The sequence below is a fragment of the Zosterops lateralis genome (assembly GCF_965231275.1).
Source record: "Zosterops lateralis genome assembly, chromosome: 2".
NCBI classification, from domain to species: Eukaryota; Metazoa; Chordata; class Aves; order Passeriformes; family Zosteropidae; genus Zosterops; species Zosterops lateralis.
The window spans coordinates 96,883,292-96,904,695 of record NC_139763.1 but is presented as its reverse complement, the minus strand read 5'-3'; the positions used below and the strand labels follow the sequence as shown (position 1 = coordinate 96,904,695).

Genomic DNA, 21,404 nt, shown 5'->3' with positions numbered 1-21,404 from the left:
GGAGCAGCCCCTGCAGGGATTCAGGCTGTGGGCTGGCTGGTTGGGAGCAGCCCTGGTGACAAGCAGAGGGGGATCATGGTGGATGGAAGGCTGCACAGGAGCAGCAGGTCCTGGCAGCAAGGCAGGTCAGCAGTGTCCTGGGCTGTATGAACAGGATTGTGGCCAGGAGACTGAGGGAAGTAATTTCTCCTCACTACTCACCACTTGGTGAATTACATACCTTGATAGCATCCAGTGCTGGTCTCTCACCCCACTCCCAAATTTAGGACAGACAATGATAAACTGGAGCAAGTCTAGAGAAGGGCAACCAAGATGATCAGGCTCTGAAGCACTCAGCTTGTGAAGACAGGCTGAGGGAATGGGACTTGGTCAGTCAGGACAAGGAAAGCTAACAGCAGCCTTTACAGTGTTTCCCAAGAGGTGGCCAAGAACATGGAGGGAGGCTTCTTACATTGCTGTGTAATGGGAATATGAGCGAAAACAGGCATGAAGTGAAACAAGGGAGGTTTAGACGGGTTATAAGGTAAAAATTATTTTCCCTCATGTGGATGGTCAGGCAGTGTACCAGGAGCCTAGTGATACTCTGCAGAGTCCTTCCTTGGAGTCAGTCAAAACGTGATGGTTAAAAAAAAAAAATAAAAGGCAAAATAAGCCTCAAGTAAAATAATATAAAATCTTGATAACGGGGAGGAGTGGCACAGTTGAAAACTTGGAGTTGTGTTGGTTCTTCGTGTGGTAGGTTGTGATAATGTTATCAAAACTGCAGAACTGAGTGTACCAGGTTATTTGCATTACAAAGGGAATAATACTTAATAGAGAAATTAAATAAATGGAATTTTTTATTTCACTCCATGTTGAATTTTGGTGAAATACACTGCCTGGTAGAAAAGATGAGTCACTCTCTGAAATTACAAGTGTCAAATGAGTGCTGAAAAAGTTTGAGCTATGTAAAGCATGTCACAAGAACCAGCTATTCTGTCCACTATTTTTCACTGAATTTCTTCCTTTCACTTTGTCTCAGATCCCATTTATTTGGAAATCTGGAAATCAGTTTGGGATAAGGACACGAGAGTGCCCCGTCATTGTCATTCTTATGCTCTGAAATGGATGTATCTTACCTTTGACTAATAGACTAACTTGTGAACACTGTATTTTTGATAGCAGGAACAATTGAGTATTTGCTCATCGAAATGAGAATGGAGCATTGAAAAAGAAGTAATTACAGACTTCTAGAAAGTAGAGTTAACATTTAATTTCTTCTTTTTTCTTCTCTAAACAGCACATCTGAAAGAATGTTCTTTGGCATCTCTTTTACCCTGAAGGCCTTTAGAGGAGATCCCATGATATTTGCAAGAAAAAGAGTCCAATAATTGAGTCAACCATAAGAGAATGAAAATTATAATTAACATTTATATAGCATACTTTCTGAAAGAAAGACTTCACAAATAATTGACAAGCACTGCTGAAATGTGCAGTATCAACCAGAAATGTTCTGAGAAAAGACAGACCAAGTGTACTGTGAGTACGTCCTTGCTCTTGGAGAGCTCCACATGGCATTTTTGTGCTTTTCAAAGTGAAGACAGGATTTTGTTCTTTAAGGTTATTCTTTGCACACTCTTTCTGCTTTTAATTAGAACAACAAGGAGTTGGCTTTTGCTTGTCAAAATAATCAGGAATAATAAGTGAATTGGCACTGAGCCCAAATCTCAACAAAAGAATATTCATGTTTGGAAACAAAATGTAAAATCTTGTCTCCTGGTCTTCTTCCTCTGATCCCCCCAACTTTTTCTTTTACTTCCCATACTTTTGTTTTCATTTTACTTATCAGTCTGGGAACTATTAAAATAGGACTAGAAAAGCTCTGCTTTGCCCCCAGATGTGCTGTCATACTATCTTGTTGGAGTCTCTATTTTTGAGATCTAACTGTCAGAAAATCATTTAAGTTGAGGTAAACAAGTAAACTTCTGAGTACTTGGCTTTGTTACTTAAACATTAAATTGGTGCTGAAAAGGAGGAGTCACTAGAGCATCAGAGGTATTGTCCTTTGCTGTTTGATCTGCTTGAGACTTTTCATTACAGCACTAGGCTCAATATTCTTGCCTTTTATGTTAAAGGTGCAACACAAAAATGTCATTTACTGAATCTTCTGTGTTTAATATTTTCCTTCTGAGGAGTCAAAGGGTGGATAATGTACTTCCAGGTTTTGTGTGAATGAGAGAAACCTGAGGAGTGTGCTGGGTTTGATAACTTTGTGAATGGAAGTCAGATTCTCTCTCTGTTACAATGGAGATTGTGAAGCAGGTCTCCAACAAGAGGAGAAATTGAATGCCTGAACAGCATTATGGAAGCATCCAGTAGTGCAGGATAGTGTTGGAAGTCCCAGGAACTCCCTCATGTTCCCATGTTTAGTTTTGCACTGCAGTAGTCAACATCCGTTGAAATGGCAGGAGGATTTAGGAAAAAGGAAAGCAGAAGCTGATATATATATATATATATATAGTTGTTTTTTTTTTTTTAAATGTAGCAGAGGTTTCCTAGAAAAGATTAGTCCTGCAAGAAAAGAAGTGGACCAAATCAGTGATTATCTATTTATCATCTATGGATGGTGCAGATGAGGTGAGCATATTAGAAAGTTATACAAGAATATTATATAATTGATTTTTGTACTCTTGACATATATTTAATGGAAAGTTACACTTGCATTTGATTATACAAAAATTGTCTCTGATGAAGCATATCCTTGATAAGACAGAAGAAAATGCATCTTGACATGGGTTTTTGAACTCTGGGCTGGGAACTACAGGGGTCAGAGGGAAAGGGACCTGCACAGTCTGCCAGGGTCTCAGGGGGAAGGTTAAATATCTATGTGGACCACCTAGGTAGAGAAGACATGGTTGAACAATGCACCAAAGAGGAAGAAATAAGATGTAAGTGGCAGCAGACAAGCAAGTAGTTGTGAAAGCAGGGATGGGACTATATTTATCTATGAGAGAGGTTGTGAGGTAGACAAATAATTAATATGTTTGTTTCACTGAGATTTTTCTGAGTAGAAGTTGGCCTTTGTGCCTTTTTTTGGAAGGTGTTGTGTAATCTTGTGAAGAAAAGTGAATTTGCCATAAAACAAATAGGAGAGTCAAGTTTGCACTAATACAAAGACAGCTCTATGTGACCATGGAGCAATTTTTCCCATTACTCCTCCCCAGAGACAGTTGCATCAAATGATTGATTTCTTATTTTTTAATTTTGAAGGGGAAAAATAGAATATGGTTTCTGGAATATTTTTGAAAATAGTGCTTCAACTTAAAAAAACAGTAAAAATGACCTGTTTGCTCTCTGTATCCATCTTTCTGCCATTTGATACTCTTCTGGTGGGGTGTTTTGTGAGACACCTGTCTAACTGTATGGCCTTTCAGACATCTTTGCATCTCATTCAAATTGTACCTGTCTCTTTTTCCTGTTCAGAGTGTTCCTATTCAAGATCTGAATCCTCCCAAAGACCCTTCAGGTAGTAATAGTGTTCGGGGATTTTTTGGGGTCTGTCTCGAATATTGACTTTCAAGTTGCTCCTCCCAGATTTGAGTTAGTGAGCAATAAGAACATTTCCTTATGTCCGAATTCAGATAGTATGATGAGTCTGGAACACATTCCCATAGTCCAGCTGGTTTTGTTATAGCTGTGTGCTGCCCATATTGATTAGAAAAGCTTGAAATTCCTCAGGTTGTTTCTAAGACAATGGTTTCTGTTGTGAAGTTCTCCCTGAATTATGACAAACACAGAGTCTTTTAAAACACATTATTAATCTGATCTTTAAGAAATGCTCCTGTATGCTTCAAGATATTAATTTTTTTTTTTTTTAACTGCTGGTTTCTAACCGAGGTAGCAGTGCTGTGATTTTCCCTGTTTATGAACACTATGGAAGCAAAACAATGCCAGGTCCAGTCAAGCAGGGAGTGGGAACAGATTAAGCATACTGAAGAACTTCACATATTGTAAGCAACAGATATGTTTAGGTTTGGTTGTTGATTTTTTTTTTTTTTTTTTTTTTTTTTTTTTTTTTTTTTTGAGTTTGGTTTTGGTTAGATTTTGATTTTTTTTTTTTTTTTATCCTTGTAAAAATATATCTGTGATTGTTTTGGGTTTTCTTTGTTTGTTGGGTTTTTCCTTGTTTGGTTTTGGGGTTTTTATTTTTACGGGGGGAGGAGAGAGATCTCTACTTAGTTGAATAGATTTAATCTGTTTGGAAACTTTTGCAGAGACTGAGACTAAATTCTTCCTTAGTACTTCCTTTTCTGCTGCTTTACCCTTTCCTTCCCATCTTCTCTCTTGTGAGTGGGACCAAATGCTGTGCTTATTGGCTCATTGTAAACATAGTGTGCAACAGCTTTTAATGGAAAAATGGAACTTCTTTTCTACCTTAAGTTATGTAACTGGTGAGCACATCACTCTGCAAGTGTTGCTTTATTATTTTGAATGTGCCTTGTACCCATTAACTCACCAGACACTTATGACAGGGAAAATTATAAAGTATTTTTAAATTGCCAACACTAGAGACAAGTGAAAAAAATGACATTTCGATTTTTCAAGTCCAGTTCTTTTGCTGAATAAATATTTACAATGCCTGTTTATAATGTCATGTCAAATTAAACTAGTATTTATTTTGCCTGGATGAAAGCCACAAGTAGCCTGAATTGACCTTAAGAAAAATGTTGAGATTGCAAAAATACTGAGGTCAATATAGCAAACAGTTCTCTGAGTACTACAAATGCTGTTTTTACAGTTTGAGCCCAGCTCTCTTGGATAAAACAGTGAAAATGTCTCTCAGATCAGTTTTCCATTAACACAAACTTTGATATTCATTATTTTATTTTCATGAAATGTAAGTAATAAAATGGTAATGTCTCACCCTTAGTGGTGGAAAAGATCATGTAACAAACCCCAGAGGATTATTGCAGGGAGAGCCTGATAATATTTTTTTATGCTAATTCTCGTTTTGCAGTGGGAGTGAATGATGTCATCCTGTCTCCTCCCACTGTGCAAACTAAGCTTGTGTCAAAGTGTTGCTGCCTCTTGTCACAGAGAGAACGGTTCACTTAAATGCAGCTGCGGTGCTTCTGTGTGATACCTGTCAGAGCCATTCCCAGTGCGAGGTTGGGTTTGTGACCATGATGTCAAGATTTGTCTGTCTTCTTTTCTGTGGATATATTGCACTAAACCTGGGAAATACTCAGAAATTGCCAAGAGGCAAGTAGCTATGAACAACTTTCTGGGGGCTTGTTTTGTTACTCTGTTGTGGGGCTTTGGGGTTCTTAATGCCTGTGTTTTGTTATAGAATTTTGCTTTCAACATGTTAGGAAGGTGATAGACAAGACGAAAAAAGGTCAGGGAAAAGGGCAAAGTCCAGGTATAACAGCAACATTAAGACTCTTGAATAAAATAAGCTCAAAAGTTTTCCTGGTATCCTGTGACTCTAGTGAGAAGTATCATGACACAAAGCTACTGTATTTAATGATTTTATAGCGATTTAAACAGCAGTGTGCAGATCTGTGGTTTAATATCTTAAAGACAATGTGACTTGGAAGCACCGTGTGTCGCTGCTGGAAGATTTCAGTTCCGTCTTTGAAAGAACTTGTATACTTTCCCTTTATATCTATCCTTAACAATTCAGTAGGGATTGACTAGTGTAGGTCAGGTTGCATGCATTTTGAGGGAGAGAAATGTGATTGATTAAAATTTGTACAGGAAGAAAAGACCCTCCAAACCTGTGTGAATACTTGTTTAACTATTCCTTTCTCGCAGAGTCTGGAAGTACAGTAGATTTGCAAAGCTGGCAGTGATCTCTTCTTCTCCTTGGTAATATGACACATGTAACATTGGCATTTTAATAGTATTTTATTGCTTACTGCAGGAAGAACAGTCATAGCATAAAATTAAAATACTATTTCTCTATCTGGATGGTAAAACGCTTCGTAGTGCCTTGGCATTAAAGCAGCAATTTCACAACTATTTCTGTACTGCACGAATTGCTCTCACTTTGTGGAAGTGCTTGCCTGAGTCCACTGTGCTTTGTAATGAATTTTACATCTGCATTCTCCTGCAGCCACTGACATTTAGAGGGACCTGTGATTTGGTTATGAGAATGTTTATTAAGAAATAAGCACTTTGAGGGCTTCCTAGGAGATTCTCTTTCACAGAAGTGAAACCTAAAGGTATTCTGGGGAGTTGAGGTGATTTTTCACTCCCACCTCTCCTTAAGAGACTTTTTTTTCCCTCAGAATTTAATTATTTTTCTTTCTTCCCTATGATGATGTTCTTTTGAAAGTATCTTTCTTTTAATCTCATCTTCTGGAGCCAGTGTGGAGTTTTCTGCATACTGGTAATAGTGGAACAGTGTCTAGTCTGTGAGTAACAGATATGCAGTTCAAGTCAAGCTAACTCCAAGACTTTAGTTTCGTCAAAAAAGGACTTAAGATAAGATTATGTTGACCAGACAGGAATCTTGTATGTATTGCCTACACTGAGGGAAGGAACTTTTCCAGTGCTTGTCTTTTTTAGATGGTTTCACTGGACTTCTCACTACTGTAGAATAGTGGCTCTAAGTTTATGCTAACTGTGAAATTCAGACAAAGCTTCTAATCCACTGCAAGATTAACTCTGGCATGCATTCTTTTCTGTCCTAAAATAACATTGCAGAAGTGAAGTTCTGTTTGCCAAATGCATAAAGCTGCAGGTGGAAACTTCATTTCTTTTCAGTGAAATAGCTTTTTTTCAGATTCTCCCATTGCAGTGTGGAAACATCAATCTAATTCTTTTGTTTTCAGCTGCTTCTCCAGTTACTATTTACAAAAAGTTGCATTGAAAAAGCAAGTGTATTAGTACTTAGCTGCTATCTGGAAATGTTCAAAGGATTGTCTTTTGCATTGTCTTGTTTCATAGGGACTACAGACCTTTTTCATAAGCAAAGTATATGTGGATCTTAAAAATCTTGCTTTAAAAATGAAAATACGTACTGGTAACATTCTTTTAAGAGGGCTTCTCTGTCATAGTATGCAAGCTTAAATTCCAGTGAGTTCTTGTGCTCTTTAAGTCCCAAAGTATGTAACTGAGGCTTCAGAGTCACTCTTGCTCTCTGGGGAGCAGCAGAATCAAGTTCATGACTTGGAGGAGAGCAATCCAGCCAAACTCGCTTTCTGGTGGTGCAGGTACTTGTGGGAGCAGGTTACCAGAGTAAATCTTGCCCTTCTTCCTAGCACTTTGCAATTCTAGTGCCCAAGTCTTCTCTTCCAGAGGTGAAACACACTGACCCCATATCTCATGGACTGGGATTTCCTTTCACTGGTACAAGGTGGAAGGAACATCTTGCCTCCTGCAGCTGCAAAGGAACAGGGCCAGCCAGTACAGTGACTTCCAGAGCTGTTTGGGAAACTGTGTGCAAATGTGCTGGTCAGAAGTCTGGAAAACAAATTTCTCCCTTTTCCCATGTATTTTTTACTTTCACCTTCACACGTGTGTGTTTTATTAGGATGAAAAAGAAAATATTATTGCTGTTCTCAAAATATTTTTCTTTGTTAACAAATTCTTTTTTCATTATTTTGACTTCAAAGATTAAGGTATTGTTGGAAGAATAATAATAAAAAGTAAAGACAGCGTAATTGGGAAAGGAAGACTGGTGGGTATTGTGTTTTAGTATGAAGGCAATGGTTTCTTTACAATTATGTTTGTGTTTCATCTGGGGGATCAGCTGCTAAGAAAATTCTGCAGTCAATGCCTTTGGGCTGTGTGAGGGATCATGGAACAGCAGATTGAGAGATGATGGTACTATTACATCCAGTAATGACATTTCATCCAGTATTTCAGCAGCTGTCTATTCAACTTTATTTAGCCTCTGAAGTTTTCTCCTAATTAGACATTTTCCACTTATTTTTGTCTGTTTCATTAAGCCGTTCTGCCAGTGCCATCCAACATATATATGCTTCTGAAGTTCAACACTGTTGTGCTTTATTGATGGGTGGAAACACGCTCTAATTTTTATGGTTCCACTTAACAGAAAAGCCCCATTCTTAAAGAACTCAGTGTTGTCTCTCTAGACAGGAATTAAGTACAGACAAAATTTCTTGTCTTTAGAGAATGAGTTGGTAAGCAGAGCATCCCAGATCTGAGACAGAGATGAGAAAGCAAAGCCACCAAATCCAGAATAAACAAGTTACAGGACGTAATCCACTGCCTTATAAATCGTGTTTTACTGTCATCTTTCCAGCTGGAGCTGATACAGTTGTTGAAGGAACAGTTGAAGAATAAGTTCTCAGTGTTTGGTAAAAGAGCATTTCATGTTTTTGATTTTGTCACTTGACTTTCCAGTTACAGCACAGATGTGCATGGAAATGTGGTTTTCCACTGTAGTCTCTGTTTCTGATAGCTTTTGTCTATCTTTGTGTTCTGTTTTACTTTGTTAAAGCTGAAAAGAACTTGAGATTGATCTCTTCCTATAAAATTTCAGTTTCAGGAAGTTATTTAAAAAAAAAAAAAAAGAGTCTGAATGTTTTTCTGGTTTGTTTTCAGAGGATTTTTTGACATGTTTCTGACCACAGTGGTTTTCCTACTATTTGAATTAGTCATCAGGTACAGTGGAATTCAGGTCTGTCCTTGTTCTACTTTCCAGGACTCAGGCCTATCCTACTCTGCTGTCCAGGAAGGGCTCAGGAAACCCTAACTCAACTTTCTCCTGGCTGCTGTCTTCTTAGGGAAAAAGAATATGGACTTGACATTTCTTGGGGGACCATGTGAGAAAGCCTGACTTACAGACTCCTGTAGGGAAAACCAGATCCAAAACTTCCTTGTATCTACAGTTGTCAGCAGTGGGGATAAGTAGGAAATATAATTGTTTTGCACTGAGGATTTGTTTCTCTGTTTGGAAATACTGAATACGTTTGGTCTGATATTGTAGATAGCTACTAGCTAGTATTTGTATTTAAGGTAATTATAACTGACATCCCTTTGAGAGTGAATGCTGTATTTACAGTAGACTCCCAAACTTTGACATTTGAGAAAAGGAATAAACTAATTTTATTCCTAGCTAAGTTTGCTGGCTATGCTGTGTTACGTAATACGCCTTACTAGGCAGAGCATGTGTTTTCATTTACTAGTGTCAAACAGTTAAAACAATGTAGAGTTATTTCAATGTATCACAGTTATTATATTGCAACAGCCAAACGTTAAAATTTGTGCTGCCCTCTCCCTTCCAGCCAGAAGCACTCCTTTGGTGGCTGTAGGGTGGCAGGGCAAAAATTGTAAGACAGGGAAAAGTCCACCTGGAAGTTGTGGGTTTTTGAACATGCAATGAAGCTGGTATCTCAAAATCTCACAAAAGGACTGAAATGACATGGTTTATATGTTACTGTCCCCATGGTTTACAAAACATCTTTCTGGGAATTATTTTTCAAAATGCACAATTCCTAAACCTTTGAAAAAACGTTCTTACAAGGAAGAGCCAATTCGAACTAAATTATTTAACTTCATTTTTTGTTGTGTCTGGAAAAGGAGGTGCAAAATTAATTTGGGTTTTTTTGTGAAAAAAAGATCTTATTTTTCATGGCACATAAGTGATAAGTCCAACAGGAAATTTAAAAAGGATCCTTTATCTGGTGTAATAGAGTGACAAGGGCTTTTAGTCACTAGATATGTCATGGCAAATTTGGCTCATTCTTGCTGAAAGTGAAAACAGCCCATAAGAATGTAACAATTATAGCAGTTCATTTAATCAAAGTTATCTTATCATGCAGACAGTTGTGTCCTAGGCTTGCACATAAACATATCAAAACCCAGTACTGAGTGTCAGGCTTCCGAGTTCAAAGATAATCTGTAATACCAGAATTCCATTTCTATATTGGCACATGCAGTGGTGCAACATTGTGATGATACATATGGGTGGATTCTGCCAGAATTAAATTCCACTGCATATGAATGCCTCCAAAATGATCTCACTGCTGGGTAATCTATATAACCTTCCACCTCTTCATTTTAATTTTCGTGTTCCCAAGTATCTCTTTTTGAACCTTATTTTTCATCTGTCCTTCATATATTCTTTGGATCCAGCTGTTCCAGAAAGACCTAATTCACTTGTGGGGAGAGCTGTAGGCTAAATCCTGCTCCTGCACTAGGGCCAGACCTACTGTATATGGACAGTATAATCTGTGTATGTGGACTGATGGTACAGAGAGTGGACAATGGGTTTGAGGCTTCTTTGGACTGTTGGGACTCCCCAGGTGTGCACTACACACTGCATGTGGAAACAAAACCTCTCTCTGCTCCAGGGGGAAAAAATGGCTAGCAGTGACCTGCCATAGTCAGAACTGTTCATGCAGCTCCTAGTGGATTTATCTTCCTCAGGGAAATTCAAGTGCAGACTTGAAATTGTTTGTAAGACAGATTTGTTGCTGTGGAGCGTTCTTGACTATTGCCTTTTACAGAAGAGGGTTGGAGATCTACTCACTGGCTTGGTGAGTCTTGGTGAGGACAGAAGCAGGTATTTGTGTTCTAGATGGCCTGCAGCCTAAAATAGGGACCATTAGCAAAACAACCCAGTCTGTAGTGTCTTCCCAAGTGGAAAAGGGCAGCTGGAAACAGGCCAGATCCTACTCAGACTTGCTTGACAGACCTTAGTTCAGATAGTCTTAGTTAAAAATTGGGTTTTCTACAATATGGGACAACATGTATGTAATGCTAGTTTGCTTTGTGAAACACATATTTGCCTTGTTGTGCTGCGAGAATGATGGTGGTGAAGATGACTACTGGCCGCATCATGAACAAAACCTTTGTGTGGGCAAGCCCTGGGCCAACTTTTCCAGTACTGCCATCCCTCAAAACATAACAACCATGTGCCATTTTACTCTGGCTGTATCAACTCCAAACCTCCCCACTTGAGCAAACCAATGTGTGTCATATCAAGGTGAAGAAAAAGCAGGTCAAATTTTGAGCCACCAAGTGAATTTCTACTGTTCATGAAGTCACGATTGTAGTTATGGACACCAGAATTGAATGTTTTTGCACTGACTACTTCACCAAAGGGATGTCATCAAAGTGTGCAGGTGTCCAGGAAAGGTTACAGAAGGATGGTTGTATTAGGAATATCAACAAAGAGTCTTCACCAATTCAGAGCTGCTGAAAAAAATGCTGGTAAAGACTTGAGGCTCTAGCTATGAAGATTCTAGACCTAAAGTCAGGGAAGTAGGGAATGCTTTTTTATGGGTGGAAAATTACTTTTCTCCCAGTCTGGAGGGGAGCGTTTACTGCACTTGTTTAGAGGTTGGTAGACAAAATATAACCTATGTTCTCTAAAATGCTTTAGAGTTGTTACTGAGGTCCATCACTTTCAATAATTTAGTATTATTTAGAACATCTTCTGGAAGAAAAATAAATGAGGCAAGTGAATCCACGATTTTTCTTAGGCAAATTGTAGCCATGACTCTTATATAAATCCTGTTTACCTTGAACAAACATGTCATCAGGGCTCCATATGAACAAATCCACGTTGATAAAACCCAGCTCAATGAAGTGCCTAAACCTCTGCATGTGATTTGATTTTTTATTTATTTTGTGTGTGTATAGGGTGTGCTAACATTAGGGTATCACCGTATGTACTTAAAAAGAAATTGTAATTCTATACTCTTTATCAAGCTGAAGAGTTGATGGAAAAATGGATTCTCAAAGTATGAGGGAATTATTTTTTAGGGCTATTTCAGCATTTTTGTATAGTTCTAAGGTTATTCTTAAAATCTGCTCAGGAATAGAGTGGGAAAAGATTCCAATCATCTGCAGTTGTGGCATTAGTTTATGAATCTATAAATGGCCACAGATGCTTGATATGAGTTTACATAATTAATACTTTGGGAACCTGGCCAGTTTTAAAGGACTGAGAGTGTATGTGGGATAATACTATTTTTAAACTCACATTTGGAAAAGACTTTTCTTCTTTTGTCAGCTGCTTGCAATATCTGCTTTATATTAATTATTCACTTTAATTTTTCTTTCTGTGATGTAAAAGTCTGGAGTAATTTTAGAACACATGAAATTGTGGTTGGTTCAAAAATACAAATATGTATGCTTGAAATGTTCCAGAAGATCGTTTTCTGACTTCAAAGTTAAAGCATTTTCTGGCAAATCAGGTTACCTCACATTATCACTGTTCAAGCCTATACATGAACAAGAAAAATGCACACTGAGAAAATGACAAGACTCAGACCTTATCACTTATCACTTTTCTTTTGAAATCTCAGTATGTCTGTACAACATGCACAAACATACACTGAAAACAAAGGCATGGGTGCAATACTCTGAAAGATTGTAAGAAATTGAGCACTGGATACAAATAATAGAAAGAAAACTCTACTGTCTGACCTGAACATTTTGGCAGAGTTCCATTCTGTGGCTCACGCAAACACTGAAGTAGTTGGATTAAATGGCAGGGCAGAGTTCTTATTTATAGCACAGTGTGCAGCTTGTTTCATGGTCACGGAAATGGCTGCAGACAGGCTTAAGAACCATGAATCCCCTCAGTTTGATGAAGAGCTGACTGAGGTAAAAGAGGTGAGTTTTCATATTCAGCTTGAATCAATAGGTCTCCTTTTGTCATAAAGCCAGTTGAGACATTTACTGTATGAACATGGTTATGGAATTGCTCCACAGTGACAGCTTGTCACTTGCTACCTTACAGATGAGCATCAGCTTTAGCTGTGATCTGACAAGCACCAATACTGCATCTCTTCAGCATTCTTTCCTGCTCTTTGCTTTAGTCACAAAGGACACAAAACCTGGAAAATCTAATCGAAATGTCTTCTTCCTTGTGTTGGTTATTCAGTGCTCCTTGATAGCTGATACATCTGATGTGATTCAGTCAGTATTGTGGAGTAGGAGTTAATTTATGTCCCTTGTTAATCAAGTCTGCATAAACATAGAAAAGATTTTTTTCCAAAATATCAAAATAATAATTATGCAATTAACTTTAGCTGAAGAACTTCTTTTGAATTGTTGGCAGATTGGACAGTCTGTACACAAATTGCACACAAGTAAGCAAGTAATGAGTGTGATTTCACATAGACTCTCTAGTACACTGAGGTATGCACACACAAAGGCAGAGTGGGATCTAGCTTATTTTTGGTAAATGCATTCCATCAAAAATTATCTGTTTTAATCTTTCACACTTTCATCAGTCCCCTGTACTCTCACAATTTTGGTAACATGGTCAAATAGCAGTTGATAAAAGCATTAGTATGTTAATGTACAGCCATGAATTCTTAGAAAGCAGTTTCTCAGTAATGTGACAGATGTTTATTGTGTTCCCTTTCCACTCAGAAATACTTACAGCAATTAGCAAGGGAGATCATATGTTATTATTGTATATATTTGAAGGCAATGTAAGGTTGCTCATAGTGCTAAGGATGTAGAAAAGTTGCATATAGAGAATAGATAATATCATTTATGCCCTGTTGAATCTTCAGGCATTGTGAATAATTTTTTCCATGACCTGGCCCTTCTGGATTTTTTTCCAATCATTTGTTTTTGTAGTATTAAAACACTTGTCTGTTGTTGAAAATAACTGGCACAGAGAAGACCATCTCATTTAAAAACTCTGAAGTCATGAAGCATAATTTATGTGCTTAATACACTCTTAAGTCAGAGAGCATTCCTTGGGAATTAATGTAATCTGCTGCACAGTGGGTTACAGGATCAGTAATGAGAGAGACATAGCTTCCTACATACCATAAATTCTCCATGAGCATTTGGATAAATGCCTGAGAGAAGTACAAGTAAAAATGCAAAGTCAGGCCTACAAAGATTGCTTAGCTGATGGTTTTGTGCATAGATGTACCCTCTCCACCCCAAAATTTTCATAAGCCTTCCTTTTGTGTAGCTGATAGTATTCTTTATTGGCATTTTTCTGTCAATGAAACACCTGCTGGAGAATTTATTTTTTAAAAAAAAGGGTAAGTATAGACATAGGAAGATAGGTTGTAAAGAGAGGTTACTTCCTGCAGCTTTCTTTCATCTCTGTAGATAAAAGGCAACATGGTGAAAATAGAGCAGGTGATGTAACAGATAAAGAATTTAGAAATATTGTCAGAGAACATGAACTCTATGCCATGTCCTGGGTAGAAAAGGAAATATGTGGGAGAAAAGATGAAACACCTTCACTATCAAAAATAAGTATTTGTCTTATCTTAGTACTCACTTAATCATAGACAGCTTTTATTTTACATGTTGTATACTTATTAGGCTTGGTGTCCATTATTTTCTACAATCCACTGATTTAGGACCATTTACTTCATATTTTAGTTTTCTTAAGATGAGCTAGCAATGCCTCTGCTTCACAATGTGTTCACAGAGCTGAAAAAGAATTTCTGTCAAATTTAGGAATTCAATAATGCATTCTAAACTTATGAAGTATTTATTAGTACTTTTTAAAATTAAAGACGTACTGGCAATTTGTTGCTTCTTTTCTCTGGATGTGTTTGAACTGTAGAATCTTTCCTTTGATCTCTGCAAACTCAGAATGTGGAACAATATAGAAGATTAAAAGGATCACCTCTGATTTTCTTAATCTGTTGGGGGTTTTGTTGGGTTTATTTTAGAGTAGTAGTAAGGAGCCAGGTCATCAGTCTTGAGATCTGTCTCATCTAATGGTGCAAGATGAGATACGTTTTCCAGCTGGAAAAACTATGTGCAGTTGGAATCAATCCTTATAGGACTGGGCAGTATCCAGCAAGTGTCATAGACATGTGTGAGAACGTTCAGTTTGGAGACCAGGAACATAAGTGAAACCACTTTATTTTGACTGGTCCTTTGGAAACATAGAGGAATTCTTTAAAATTTACATTTTGTTTGTTTGTGTCTACAGCTTTCTAAACCAAAGGGAAGTAATTGGCTAAAAGCTTTGTTGACAGACTTGACTCCGTTGACAAGCCCAAGTCATAGCTGTCAAAACACAACAGAATTTCATATTTCAGAACTGCTTTTGTTATTGACAAAGTTTTCTTGCTCTTTCTGAGTTTAGCATTTGATATACAACACTGCCTAAGAATTCTTATGTGTGCTTCAGATATTTAATTGCTTTATCATCTGTCTGCTTCTAAAAAGTGAGGAGTTTATTCCAAAGTTAACACAGAATATTGCAAGCACCTTTGCCAGGTGCCATTCAGACCTGTTAATCCTTGCTCTATTTGAAGTCCTGTATGTTTTGGGTGCTATTTTGAGCTATTTTGTGTGATCATATGTGGGTTGCAATGCTGTAAGTGGAAAATCATTGTGGCTTCAGAAAAAAGGATAATCCTCTTCTAATTCCATCTTTTTGTGTATTATTTTGAAGATTCTTGATTCAACTATACCCACCATAGTGGAGGGGGGTGGGGGTTAGAATGTCACCTATTTCTGACTGGGCATCTCCATCTAGTTTGTGTTCCTTCAATTTCAAAGCAGGTCATTATGGACAACTCATCTGCTTCTATTTCCTCAACCCAAGTTCTTTTCCAAGTGCACACAAAGCACAAAACATTCTCCCTCATTGAAATAAGTATAAGAATTACACTGGGTGTTGTTCAAGAACCAGAAAGAGGTTCTTGAGCAAATATCAAAACGGTATCAAAAAGGGACTTTGAAATTTTAACCGCTGACTGCTGTTCTTTGAGTCCAGTTTTCCATCTTCCCTGGAATGTAGGCATCCAGTCTGACAGGAAGGATACCTGTGAAAATTGTGCCAAAGTTGAAGTAAATGATGTTCCCCCCTTTCCCATTGTCTGCAAAGCCAATAACATTACAGAAGACAGCAAGCTTTGCCAGACAGCCTGACTTTGGTAAATTTGCTCTGGCTGGTCCAAATCACTTCCTTGTTCATCATGTGCATTGGTGTGACTGTTTCTGGTGACTGAGGCTAGGGGAAACAATTTACAGTTTCCTGGATGCTCCTTCTTGCCTTTACTCAATCAATTGCACTGAGATATTTTTCATTTTTCACATAACAAATTAATCTTACTTCTCTATGGCAATTCTCTTATGCTTATCTATATACTGAAGAGACCATGCCTTACCGGATTTTCATTTTCTATGTGTTAGAGATGGGAAGTAGGATACTGGAATTCATGCAGAGCACTGGGGAGGGCAGCCCTCATTGAGGCTTTATGGTACATACTTAGATGTGCAGAGCAAAGTAGTAGCCTTCAACTGAAAAAATAGTCATTTATTCAAGGAAACATAGGGCTGAAATGGACTTCCTGAACTCATTTTGACAACCTCCTTCTTATTCTCAAGACAGTTTGTTCCAGAGTGTTACTTTCTGTATCAGTTTTCCAGATATCTTCCTTGCTACAGTTTGTCACTTCTCTTCACAAATATGGAGTAGAACTAATTTATAACTGCTTTTCTTCAGGGTTTTGTTTGTTTGCCATATATATTTGGATACTGTCGTCATATCTATCTATGAACCTTTTCTCTGAGCTCAATGATTCTTATTTTCTTAGGCTTTTTTTCTGGATAATATATCTGTACCTCTAATCATTGAACTTGATTTTTTCCCTGGATGTAGTGTCCTCACTCTTCTCATGGAACCAGAGGTGACTGCAGTTCCAGATAGTGGGGGTTTTTTGTGCCTTCGATTTTCAATTCTTCAAAAGTGTACTGATATTTGTAAATGAAAAGTGGCTTAAGGAAGTGTTGATGTCAAAACACTGCCTGCACTGAATGGGTAATGGCAGAGATAATGCCCTGCCTGCTTGTGAACACAGCTATAAGAAACTTCCTGCATTGAGGTCTATGGACTTTAATACCAACTGCTTCAATACATTTGGAGTTTATGGGCAGAGCCAGTCCAACAGAATTTGAATTCTTCCCCTGCTCAAGTTCTTAGTATTTTGTCGAGCTTTTCCTGCTGAGGGCAGGTTGTTAAAGAAAGTGCCTGATTTTATTCAGCTGGTCAGCTCTAAAATATGACCATCTTGTATGAGGCCATGTCCAAATTTCTCTTTTGGTGTTTGCTTTGGCTCATGCTCTTTAAAGGCTTAAAGGAAGAGTTAGACCTAGAAAATTTTTGAGACTCTCCTTGGTCCCCACAGTCTTCTGCTTGTCTTTATTGAACATATTTATGCAGAATCTGTCAGGTTCTTTGGCCAGGACACAATTTTCTTCATAGCCCAGTCTGGGTGGAGTTGCCTTGGACTTGTTTCCTTGGACAGGACAAGGAGCCAGGATTGGAAAGACAACTCTTCTGGGCAAGATGCAATCACTGTCTCATCAGCTCTGTCCAGGTGAAATTACATACAGAAAAATACATACCAGGGCAGTGGAAAAAACAACACCAAATAAGGAGCTTTGAGAGTAGAGCCAGGGGAACAAGGCCCTGGAGAACCTAGAGACATCAGATCAAAATTAAGCTTTATCCTACTACAAATAAGTGATCCATAATCTAAATTGAAATAAAGGGTTTGGGTTGTTTTTTTAAGAAGTAGTCTTTGTCTTGTCCTTTTAAAATTGTGTTTATTTTTAAAGTGTTATCTATCAAAAATTATTCAACTTGAAGGAGTTTCAAAGGGCATTATGCATTGAAAATAATGAATAGGCTTGGTTTTGGTCCTCTCCTTCAAATATGTTTAAATTGTTCAATTTTGAATTTTATAAATTTTTATCGACAAACACTAAACTAAGTTTGCTAACTGAATACATAAAGGAGCTGAATTTTCTGAGGTTTAAAATAAAAATTAAACAGAATCACTAAAGAGGAGCCAGGGTCAGATAATATTAAATCACACCAAAGAAGTTTTTAGAAGTTCCCTTTTCCATCAGAGCTGCAGGCTTGGTTATTTTCAAACAACAGTTTTCTTTCTTGTTTTCGGTTCTGTTTCCTATTTTAATAAATAATGAAAAATTACCTGTATCATGAAATCTGGAATTGGGGGTTGGACCACTGAAATGGGATCCTGGGTTTAAATCCAGATCGATTTCAGTTTTGCACCCTAAAAATAACTGGTTACTTTATTATGTCCAATAAAAAATAATTTTAAACCAGCATGTTTAAGGAGCCTTGTGAGGGGGATAAAGTGAGTGATGAAGATAGAAGTGGAACTTCACTGAAGTTCTTGAATGACCTGAAAACAGGAGAAACAGATTCCAACATACGAGCAACAAATTTCCATTGTGCAATCATTTCTGTAGCTACATAGAAGTTGGAATTGCTAATAACTACATCTTTACCTCTGCATTCACCTAACTGGTCCTTAAATACTAATGAGTACAGCTTATTAACTCAGCTATGAACTGTAGTAATCGCTAGAGAGGAATTGGCAAAACAAGTTCTAAAAACCTGTAATTTTGTCATATAAATACCCTAACAAATCTCTTTCACAAGTATATATTTATAACATTAAAGAGTAGCATATTTCCAATTAGCATTAATTAAACTAAAAGTGCATTGCAGCTGGAGGAAAAGGTGTCAGTAACCTTGAAAGATTAACCTTGAAAGATTGTGTCCTGTGAGAAAGGACACAAGAAGGGATGGGACCCTCAAAGGGCATCTCTTCCTTTTGGGTGCTACCTTCAGCTGAACACCAGTATTGAGGAGTTTCCCTACTGCGTATTTCAGCTACTTGTACTCCTTTAGTAGTGAATTTCTCTATCATTTAAATCATTAAAATTACCTCAGATGTGAAAAAAATATGGAGGCAATTAGTTTATGCTATTTTATTTGCTGTGTGCATTCTGTTAAGAGTGTTGATACACCTAAGAAAAGTTGCCCTCCTTGAAATGAAAGTAGTTTGAGGGTGTAAGTTGAGAGCTTAAGGGTTAGGTTTTTGTAGATAGACATGCTTGTTTGTGTTTTGCACAGTTAACTGCTGCATGTTGGCAGCCTATTCTTCTGAAGAAATGTTAGTCTTGTGTAGGCATAATAATACTTCAAAAAAAATTGGGGATCTTAATTTGCAAATGATGAAACTACATCCAAGGCTGTACCCAAATACCCAAGAAAGGTATTTTTGGTTGCCCTCTTCACATGGCACCTACTTTCATCATTCAGAGTATTTGTGAATTTGTGAATTTCATGGCGAGGAACCTCAGTGTTTGATGTTATCTGTCATGAGAAAGGATCAGGCACTGTCCTCAGTTGACTGGTGTATATAAAGACAGATTTCCTGCAGAAGTGCAGAGTAATTTGGCCAGACACACTAGGCACAAACTGGAATATGGGAAATTCCAGTGAGATATTAGGACTTTTTTTTTTAAACAGAAGTATGCTAAGCACTGAAACAGATTACCCCAGAGATGTTATGGAATCTGTGTCCTCAGAGGTGTTCAAGACTCAGCTGGATGTGGCCCTGAGCAATTTGAGGTCTGCTTTGAGCAGGGAGTTGAACTAGATGACTTAGAGAAGTTCCTTTCACCCTAAATTATTTCTTGATTCTGTGGTTGTGTCTGCTTTAGAAGTGTGTCTTGTTTATTGTAGTACATAGAAACAGAACTATTTTTAAATGTTTCCCATTTTAAGATATAATTGGGTTGCAGCCAAACAACCAATATTTCTCCATGTTTGGCAGCCAAAATAAATATAAAAATATAAAAGAGCAGAAAATAAAAGTTTCATGGTTTTAGATTATCATTAAAAACTTGCCTGGTGGTACTATGACACCAGATTTGGAAAAAATCAAAGCACTGCTGTGATTGATTTGAATAAGTGAGGTAGTGCTTACAAATAGATGGTGCTAATATATTTTCGTAAGACACACTTCATTTGTCTAGCACTCTGGGAGGCAGTGCTGGGTCTTGCCTTCATGCCCCTTAAAATCTTTGAAATGGGGGAAAATAAACAATTTCAATGTAAGGCAAAAGGAATTCTGGCAACAAATCCAAATTCGCTGTAATACACTACAGCTGTATTCACCCTTTAGTTTTGTAGGGCATAGTTCAAGTATCCTCACTTTATGGATAAAAACAAAAAAAAAAATAGGATTGTATTTGATCATGAGAGACCATGCACAATGAAAACATGCAATTGACTCCTGGTATGAGTGAAAGTAACATCTAAACTTTAAGAAATTTCAGTATATTTTTTGCCTTTGTCTCCTGCTCCCTATACATTCCAAGTAGCCAAAATATGGTGCTTCCAGCTGGATTCTTCAGGCCATTGGTATTTATTGTCTTCTTTCTGAAGAGTTGGTGGTGGCTGGTTCTCTTGTGATGCAGCTGATTCATCAAGCTGTTTTTCATTCTCTCCCAGCACAGGCAGACTCCTTTCCATAGAGTGATTCCAACACTCCAAGTGCTCTGATGCACTTAATGTCATGCTTTTACTTCAGATGTGCTTTGCACAGTTTCTCCTGCTGATCTTGGCCATCAGCTGACTTTTGTTGAAGAGAATACTTGCAGATCAGTGTGGAATTTCTGTTGGCAAGCATGGAGGGAAAGATTGTGTTTCAAAGGTAGTTATAGATCTCAGAATCTTCCATTTGGAAATGGCCTCAATGTAAAAGAATTACATTACAAATGCAAATACTTAAGACCAGAGTTTCAATAATAAATGCCAAAAACTGACACAAATGAATAGAATTAGAGGGCATCTAGTTTATCATTCAAGTCTATTATCAAGGAGATGCAGGGAAATAAGGTCTCCTGAAATCCTAATATGACAAAATTATTTTCTAAACATCAAATAGATTGTTATCACTGTATCATAACAGTTAAATTCCTATGACTTCCCCTGTCTATTCAATCATATTTAATGAATGTTTATTTGAGTGTGAGTAAAAGAGACATCACTCGAATAAGAATGCTTTTCTGGTTAGTTCAAAACAGTGTGGGATCAACACAAGTGAAATCTATGCCACTATTATGCTCTTGGGGAAGTCCCCATTTACCAAGATAATTTATGTATCATTTATATCCACATTGCTCCAGGCTCTCTTGACTAGACTGGCAGTGTCTGTGCAGCACGTAGGATTGAGCTCTCCTTGTCCTTGGTTGCTCCACTTCTGCTTCCAGAAACTGGTGGTTTATTGTTTTACCAGTTAATATTCATCTCTCATTTTCTCTGATTCTGGAATGCACACAGCCCATGACTAGGAATGCGGTTTAGTCATATGACGTGTGGCATCTGTGTTGTTGCTGTAGCGGTTATTTTCCCTGAAAAACACACAGCTAAGTTAAAGTGAAGAAGGTTTGTCTGCCTTGCTCTTAACTGCTCTTTGGGTCAGGCTTTAGGGAAGACTAACCTTGCCTAACCTGATCTCCTCTAATGACAAGGTCACTCACTTACTGGATGAGGGAATGGTTGTGGATACATACTTTTAACAAGGCCAAATGTTGGATCCTGCACCTGGCTCATGGCAACCCAAAGTTGCCTGGTGAGAAAGGGTTTGGGTGTGCTGGCCACCAGCAGC

At 37.7% G+C, this 21,404-nt stretch overlaps 1 protein-coding gene across 1 annotated transcript in view; it reads left to right on the top strand.

The window, feature by feature from the left end:
- The first annotated feature begins 5,090 nt into the window (after nucleotides 1-5,090).
- ABI3BP (ABI family member 3 binding protein) overlaps nucleotides 5,091-21,404 on the top strand; it is a 137,403-nt gene continuing 121,089 nt past the window's right edge. Inside the window, exon 1 of the mRNA XM_083855075.1 lies at nucleotides 5,091-5,241. Coding sequence (XP_083711201.1) covers nucleotides 5,163-5,241 — 79 coding nt within the window. The 5' untranslated portion in view covers nucleotides 5,091-5,162. The remainder of the gene's footprint in view (nucleotides 5,242-21,404) is intronic.